General features: G+C 39.3%; 1 protein-coding gene across 1 annotated transcript; it reads right to left on the bottom strand.

Moving 5' to 3' along the window:
* Positions 1-3,743, bottom strand: LOC143558071 (glyceraldehyde-3-phosphate dehydrogenase GAPCP1, chloroplastic-like). The gene is made up of 14 exons (XM_077046993.1): positions 3,549-3,743; positions 3,416-3,483; positions 3,260-3,327; positions 3,100-3,138; positions 2,793-2,893; positions 2,379-2,491; positions 2,177-2,276; positions 1,955-2,101; positions 1,815-1,875; positions 1,605-1,702; positions 697-839; positions 522-605; positions 321-410; positions 1-216 (listed from the first exon to the last, which is right to left on the bottom strand). The coding sequence occupies exons 1-14, from the start codon at positions 3,633-3,635 to the stop codon at positions 159-161; spliced, it is 1,257 nt and encodes a 418-aa protein (XP_076903108.1). The 5' UTR covers positions 3,636-3,743; the 3' UTR covers positions 1-158.
* Between the last annotated feature and the right edge of the window lie 4,937 nt (positions 3,744-8,680).

The following is an 8,680-nucleotide window of genomic DNA, read 5'->3' as shown; positions in this document are numbered from 1 at the left end:
AAAATAATGTCAAACCAATCACCAGGTGGCAAATGCCAACCACATATATCATCCCTTTATTTCCTACATTTGTAACAGTTCATAAGATCAAAAACAAGATTCTATGCCATCCTTTTTCATTAGAACAGCAACAACAAAAATTCCCAAACGCGTTCACCTTAGTGGGAAGTTGCGGCTACCAACGCCATATGCTCGATCAAATCCAACACTCGGTTGCTGCACACAAAATTAAATGAACCCTGAGTTAATACATTATCTAAAGGATTAAAAATGACAAAAAGACTTAAAAAGAGTCTGTATGTATGGATGGATTATGTTACCTGTAACCCCACTCATTGTCATACCATGACACCAACTTCACAAATGAAGCACTTAGCCCTATCCCGGCCTTTGCATCGAAAATACTTGACCTGAAATAAAAAGAAAAACGTTATATGCCAGAAAACCAAGAATTGCAAGATATTGCCTTAAGAATGTTAAACGTGAAAAACGTCAAAAGTAAAAATGAAGACTAGAATGACCTGGAATCACCAACAAAGTCATTGGAGACAACATCCTCATCGGTGTATCCAAGAATTCCTTGCAAGGGACCTTCAGAGGCATACCTACGATACAAAGAAAAGACCATTTATGAGTCAACTTGCTAATTACATGGTAATTACAATAAACTTAATAAGGTAATCTTAAATGGCATACTTGATTGCGGCTTTAACGTCTTCATAAGAAGCGCTCTTCTCAAGTCGACAAGTTAAATCCACAACGGAGACATTTGCTGTTGGGACTCTGAAGGCCATACCGGTCAGTTTCCCATTTAGTTCTGGTAAGACCTTCCCTACAGCCTGCAATTTTAACATATGAATGATTAGAGACGGTGATTTAGGAGGGTTGGTAACAGATCAAAACAGGCAATTTCAAAATAAAGGAGTATAAATTGGGTTCGGTTGACCAGTTAAATATTGTCTTGGCAGTAATAGTTACAAATTAAAAAGATACTTGTCATGAATGAACCTATGATCATCAATAACAAGTGACAACAATAGCTCACTAAAATAAATTGTTACACTTCAAATTACACATTATATAATAAACATGATCATTAACTGAAAAAAACCAATTTAGCATCGATATCTACTCAATACTTATACCCTATACTTTCCTAATTATATATAACATTTAAAAAGTACATAGTATTCGGATTCAAACATTAAAATATAAAAAATTTACCATGTGCATGCATGAAAATATAGACGAAATGAAATATATTCCTCTTACAAAAGAGGTTATAAAAACCCATAATTGAAAAGAATGTCAACAATTAAATATTTAAACCAATTTCTTATGACCCAAGTTGACCCAAGTAACTGCACAAAAGAAGTATTATAGTATTCAAGGGAATTTTAATGTATATGTGTTGGTATTTGTTAGATCTAACTTACAAATTACAAATAACATTAAATCTTCAATGTGAAAATTTCCTTAAATTCTTTAGCCAATTCCAAAATTATTGGAAAATGTAGAAAATGAAGCAACTTCCGGAACTTTAACTCAAAAGTTTTCACTAATCACAAAATAAACGATTTCCGGTCAAGTTCAAAATACCGTACCTTGGCAGCACCAGTCGAACTAGGGATGATGTTTTGTGAAGCACCGCGACCTCCACGCCAATCCTTCATTGAGGGTCCATCAACGGTTTTTTGTGTAGCTAAACAAATATGTGCATAACAATATAATCATTACCCTTTTATAAATGTAAAAAACAAAAAATTGGGTATTTATGCACACCAAAATGCACAAACATAAAGCGGCAGACAGACCTGTTTTAGCATGCACAGTTGTCATCAAACCTTCAACAATACCAAACTCCTCATGAACCACCTGTACAAATTACAAATCCATAAATGTAAACAAAGAAAATGAGGCCAACAAATGCGGAAAACCAAAAAAGAATGTGTACCTTGGCCAAAGGAGCCAAGCAATTAGTGGTGCAGCTGGCATTGGATACAATATCCATGTTAGGCTTGTATGTGGTCTCGTTTACTCCCACAACAAACATCGGTGCATCAGCTGATGGAGCTGAGATAACCACCTTCTTGGCACCACCCTGCACATTGACACCATGAAAAGTCAACCTAAGGTGTTACATATGTCCTTTAACAAACCAAACTCAATTTTTTACCTTCTTGTGTGCTGAAGCCTTATCAAGAGTTGTGAAAACTCCAGAAGATTCCACAACAAAGTCGGCTCCAAAATCACCCCATGGAATAGCTGCAGGATCTCTGAGTACAGAGTATGAAGCTTATGATCAGTTTCATAAAAGCTTGGGTCACAAATAATTTAGTATAGATAGATTTTGACAACAAAAGACAAATTTTTAATACCTTTGGCTAGATACTTTTATCTGCTTTCCATTGATTTCCAAAGTTGACTCATCAACCACCTTGATGGTTCCTTTAAACAGACCGTGAGTAGAATCATACTTCAACATGTAAGCCTGAAAAAGGTATTCATCTCATGGTTATTAATATAATTGTGAAAGTATCCAACCGTCCATAACATTAAGCATTCGATTATCCAACCCTTTTCAATTTTGTTATCTTCTTGTCTTAACATAAATATAAGTTTTTTTACTTCTGAAAACAAGAAATCGATTTTTATTTTGCTACCTTACATTAAATAGGGAGTATTGACTGGTAAAATGTGATTTTAGTCAAAACAAAACACGCTTATGATTTGAGTCAAACGTAGCCATCAAACAAAATCAAGAAAACCGTGACATAAAAGTTCATCCTTACCATGTACTTGGCATCAATAAAAGGGTCATTGACCGCAACAACCTCGATATCATCTCTAAAAGTCGCTATTCTCAACACCAACCTTCCAATTCTTCCAAAACCTGCAAGATTCAAGTTAATACAGTAAAACTCTGCAAATCATCCCACATAAACAAACAAAATAACATATATTTATCATATAAGCAAGACCATTATATTCCCATTTTCATCTAAATACAGCAACCATTCAAAAAGTAAATAAATCTATAAACTTTACTAAATCACCACCAATTTAAATTCTACACATAAAAATAGTAACAAATCATACCATTGATTCCGACTCGAGTCTTCCCACCAGTGCTAGACTCTACAAAAAAAACCCAAGCAAACAAAATTTATTATAAAAAAAAAAAAAAAAAAAAAAACTGGATGAGGCATTTCATCAAACAGTTGGTGGGCATGTTACAAAAAGGTTTAAATGAACTTACTTGAAACAGTAGGAGGTGTCTGGGTAGCTGTAGCTTTAATCGGCTGAATGCAGTACGCACGTGACGTCCTAATTACCAAAACAAATCAATCAATAATCAAATCATTATGAATCAATGAAAACCCTAAAAACCCAGATGTAAAAACAAAAACCCAACTGTAAAGATGAAGATTCGGCATTAACAGCTGCACCAAACACGTTGGATTTGAAGTTCAACGATGACACCTGAAAAAAAACACAAAATTTGAACAAAAAGACGTTAAGATTAAAGTGGTGAATCAAGATTAGACCTTGAGAGGTGTGGGATTGGAGGATGATTGTAGTGATGCATGAAGAGCAGGTGATGGGTTGGTGGATCTGAGAATAGAAGAAGCCATGAATGAATGAATGTGAGTTGGTGGTCAAAACCCTAGACGAGAGGAGGTGTTATATATATATAAATAAATAAATAAAAAGAATGGCTTTTGGCGATAAAGAGACGCTTATGGCCTTTGGTGGAGTATTTAAATGGTGAAGTTGGCAAGAAAGAGTAAGGGCCGGCGGCTGGTAATGAAGCTGTGTGTGTATATTATAATTTGGAAGGAAGGTTCATAACACCCCCTCCTCTTCTTACGTGGGGTTTAAAAAATGTCAAAACTAATTCCGTTAGGGGTTGAAGCATCGATACGATTTGATTAGGGATTTCTGCTAAGAAAGAGGCACCGATTAATTTTTTGACTTGCATGTTGAATGGGAGAAGATAGGGGGGGGGGGTGTTGTAGACAGGATGCTGATATAATATAATGGTAGTTAAGTTGATTGGTTTGACTAGTTTGAAAGTTAAACAGTTTGGTTTTCGGTGTTTGGTGGGTTATAATCATTAATCATCTTTATCAATTTTAGAGTTTTGACGCAAACTGATGATCTGAAAAAAAAATGGTGTAAATCATTAAGACAACTCGTCAAACCGATACAACTTGTTGTTACCGGTTTTACCAAACCCACTCACAGCAGTTAAAGCTTCGGTTCATAACATATTAACATTTATTAAAACCTAACAAAACCGTGAACATAAGGATATTTTTATGTGCATTATAAAAGTAGGAAGTAATATTATGAAACTAACTATGCATAACACGATATTAACTATCTTTGTATTTTATTTATAAAACTCACTAATGACAACTACAAATGCAAATTGAATATTCTACTTAACTTTTGAAACTTAAAAAAGATTATTTTAACAAAATAATTTGTATGTGTGAAGTTTATTTTATAGTTGAATATTTAAAACATGCATAAAGTCGATCAATATATACTAGCAGAGAGCCCGCGCTTTGCTGCGCGTGTGAAATATGACCATAATACTGTTACTTTTAGGAATTTATTGTGTTATAGTATCCGTATTATGGTTATATGTCGCACTCGCAGCAAAGCGCGGGCTCTCTGCTAGTTATATTATTAATGTTATAGTATCCGTCAAGTTTATCATATGACTTTAATCGCTTTATTTAATTCAAGATGTAGCAAATCTAGGTATGGCAATGAAACCCGAACCCGATGGGAAAACCCGACATCAATGGGACGGGTAATACCCGACCCATTAGGGTTTGGGACTAGTTTTGAAATTTTTCGCGGGTTTGGGACGGGTTTGGGATTTATAATAAACCCGATTACCCGATGACATAAACCCATTTACCCGATTATATAGCCGATGTACCCGATATAGCTTATTATATTATATATATACACTATATTCCAAATATATTATTTGTCGGAACTTGTTTATGACAACTATTTGAGACATTTTATCTTTATGGCAACCATATTTGTAATCGATTAGTTATATTTTGTCAAAACCCGGTATAAACTTAGCGGGTTTTGAGCCGGGTATACCCGTCGTATATTTTACCAAAACCCGATAAGAAACCCGAAACCCGATGGGAAAATCCGATGGGTAATTACCCGATTAAAACCCGACGGGTTTGAGACGGACTTTCATAACCTGGTATGGGTTTGGGAATACCTAAACCCGACCCATTGCCATCCCTAAGCAAATCACGCACATCTCCTTAATGTTTGTGGTAATGAGAAAGCAATGAATGGAATTGAAGGTAACATTCAGTCCAATATTAAATATACAAGCGTCTCATGAGAGAGAAAGTGGGAGGTGAAAGGTTGCCTATATGCATTATAATGTAATATAGATAGCAATATAAAACAAAACGATATTATATAAAATGGTTAAAATACAACTTATAAAAATACAGTGTGAAGAAATAAATAATCTTACGTCAGGTGAAAAAACACGGATCTACTCTCCACTAATGGGTCCTAGATCCGATGAGTCCACAGGGTAGGATACGGTTAACCGCCAACACGATATGAACTCAATTGCCCAAAGTCCAGTGACGAAGACCTGCAAAACAGACACCGTGAGCTCGTTACGGGAAGGACAAGAGGGGGGGTCTTCCTGTAACCACCCTCCGGCGTGAGAATAAGTACAGTTCTGACGAAGATAATGCACTTAAGTAAATTGAAAGAGTACAGTGGGAGTGAATGAATACCTCATGATGATTGAGAGGGTATTTATAGCCGAAGAGTGTAGGGAAGTGATTGGGCCAGATGTCCCTTAAGAAAATGCTCTTATAACTGTCTAGACACGTGTCCTCACATGATAGGTTCAGCTTATACGTTGCATGTGCATGTATAACAACCTAGACACGCGTCCTTCTGATATTGGTTAAGGGGTAATATTAGCCATGTGCATGGTTGTAACGGCCTTGCCAGGTGTCACTGGTTAATTGGCCGAAGTATCACGTATTGCCCAAGAAAGCATCTTGGCAAATCTTCTAGAAAGTAATTGGTTATTGACAGCTGTCCCAGAGTATTACCTCGTGGTCATTTACGCGGAAGGATATTTCTTCTTGCGGATGACTTTTGAGGGTGCCCGGATGCTTCCGCATGTGTCATAAGAGTGCTTCTTCCTCAAATGATTTATGCGGATGGTTCATATGTCCCGCGGGTGCCTTATGAGGGACTTCTGGTTGACCCGCGGGCATTATTTAGGGATATTTGGGTCTTTTTGGTACCCTACCTCTATAAGTCCCCCAGTCCAGTGTTTCTTCCGTGTGAAGTATTTTATGCGGGTGAAATTCGGGACTTAGTGTGGATTTAGGGATTTTTGGCTCTGCAAGTTGGTGAGAAATATCTTTTGTTGCTGTGGATAATCATGAAAAAGGAGAAGTTGACCACTCGCAGGCGCGTGTGCAGGTGACAGGACGTTTATGACGGTTGTCACTGTACCCTACTGTACAACTTTTTCCCTTTTTCGAATTTCCCGCGTGACGTGGCGATCATTTACTTGACGGTTTTTTCTCTCTCCACTGTTCGCATCCCATCGCATTAATTGTGGTGGGTATGAATAGAGGGAGTTAACTTCTTTTTGAAGTTTTATCGCCTTTGAATTCTGCATATTAACTTGCTTTCTTTTTCTGAATCCTTCGATACTTCTTTTGATTCCTTTTGAACTAATCCAAATATTTTAACTAAGTGTAATGGCAACTGTTCAATCTGAGGTTGATGAGATAGAAGTCCACTGGGATCAGGAGGAATACCAAAAACTCATTACGACTTATGGTATTCCGCCAGAGTGGGAACCGGAGTTCCCATCTGCTGGTTCTATCGCTAGTTTCCCACCTCCCGGGAAGATGACGTTGTATTCCGATTACTTCGTTTATGGGAACTTTCGCCTTCCAATCACGAAGTTTTTTCTACGCGTGGTGAAAGCCTATGGAATCCACCTATCTCAACTTCACCCCCATGCCGTCATGCAAATTCGTCACTTCGAGTTCGTGTGTATGGCACATGAGATAGTGCCCCGACTGGATCGGTTCGTTGTCTTCTATAAGATGGCAAACCGGAATGGATGGTTTACTTGCCATAGCTTGCCTGATAGGGTTATTGGCAATGTAACTGAAGAAACTTCCAAAGACTGGAAGAAAAAGTTCTTCTGGATTTCTGAGGATGTGGTGCCCGAGGCCATGACCCGTCGTTCTCCTAACGACGCTTTTATTGATATTACTCCGGCCGCTCATGAGAAGCGTGACTGGTTTCACAAGTTGACTACTCCGCCAAAATCAATGCGGGCACTTCCCGAGGAAGCCCTTGTGTGGGCGGGCATGAGCCAGCTATGGTCGTCTCCATATTTGGAGCCTGTTTTTATTGGACTAGACGACCGTAATTTCTATTACTCTGTTCTTTGTCTTGTCTTTTTTAAGGTTCTGCCATTGATATCTATATTTGTTTTCATGTTTTGGATCTTTGTTGCATGCCCTGGATGATGGCAACGGCTGCGTGGGTAGGAATATTCGTGATGCAAAGGATACGCCTGTCCTTGAAAGAACTGCACAGTACTTCCTTTTTCCGGTCAAAGTGCGTGCTGAACCAATTGTCTCGGAGTCTATCTTCGAGTCAGGTGCGTATATCCTGAACCCTCCTCCTCTTAATGTGCTGACCTCTGATGGGACAATCGTCATATTAAGTGACGATTCTGCCATCCTTGAGGAGGAAAGCTCGGATGATGCTTCTGAAATTTCATCTGTCTCCCATTTGCTAGCAGAACTCTACCGGAAGAGGTCTTTCCGTGTATCCCAGGCGAGTGACGCGGGTACTAGTTCCGCGGACGTCGGGAAGGGGCCGAAGACAGAGAAGCGCCGGACTCATCTTCCGAGGAGACCACCGCTGCCCAGCCTTGCGGAGCGTCTAGGGACGGTTTCTGGTGAGTTCTTACTTGTTAACTTTGTTGTTTTTCGATAATGAGATCTGACTATGATTTTCTTATGCAGATCCATCCATTGCTGAAGGTTATGCGGTCGGTAGGCTACCGACGCCGACACCGCATGTTGAGAAACAACTGTCGCCTCCTCCGGAGAAGGAGGCGGATAATCCTGTTACCCCTCATGTTGAAATGACCTTGGAGGGGTCCAATGTTCAGCCGGTGACTACCGGGTCTCTGGACTATCTTTTCCAGGGTAGGGATGCCACCGGCTCTCAAAATGATAACCCTGAAGTCACTGCTGAAGGCTTCAAGGTAAATGAATCTCCTCCGTGTACTGCCCCCCCCCCCAATTCTACTCTACCTCTTCGCCCTTTACAACGGGTGAAGGAGATGACTTTTTATTCGGACCTTATGTCCATGGGGTTGGGGGAGGTTCCTCACAAGGTGTTCCACAACAGTCTTCCTCCACTCCTGTTCGCCTCGGAACTTCGAGTTCTCAATATTTCGGGAACGTACAGCTGGGGGGGGGACTATGATTTGTTTGTCCCATCATGGGACATTGTCAATGGGTCTCGGGTTTCGAATCCCAAGACCTGCATGAGTTTTGTTGAGCACTGTATGCCGCCTGCTGAAGTGGCATACCAGAAAACTCGCTCCCGCCAA

Source organism: Bidens hawaiensis, unplaced genomic scaffold (assembly GCF_021521415.1).
Source record: "Bidens hawaiensis isolate Kalapana, Puna unplaced genomic scaffold, B.hawaiensis_p1.1 tig00019320_1, whole genome shotgun sequence".
In the NCBI taxonomy this organism is placed as follows: Eukaryota; Viridiplantae; Streptophyta; class Magnoliopsida; order Asterales; family Asteraceae; genus Bidens; species Bidens hawaiensis.
The sequence above is the reverse complement of the archived record's forward strand: the minus strand, read 5'-3'. Positions and strand labels throughout refer to the sequence as shown.

Coding starts and splice junctions, on each gene's coding strand:
- LOC143558071 (XM_077046993.1), bottom strand. CDS start 3,635: ATGGCTTCTTCTATTCTCAGATCCACCAACCCATCACCTGCTCTTCAT. Junction 3,484..3,548: donor CCAATCCCACACCTCTCAAG/GTCTAATCTTGA, acceptor GTTTTTTTTCAG/GTGTCATCGTTGAACTTCAA. Junction 2,102..2,176: donor AGGCTTCAGCACACAAGAAG/GTAAAAAATTGA, acceptor GTCAATGTGCAG/GGTGGTGCCAAGAAGGTGGT.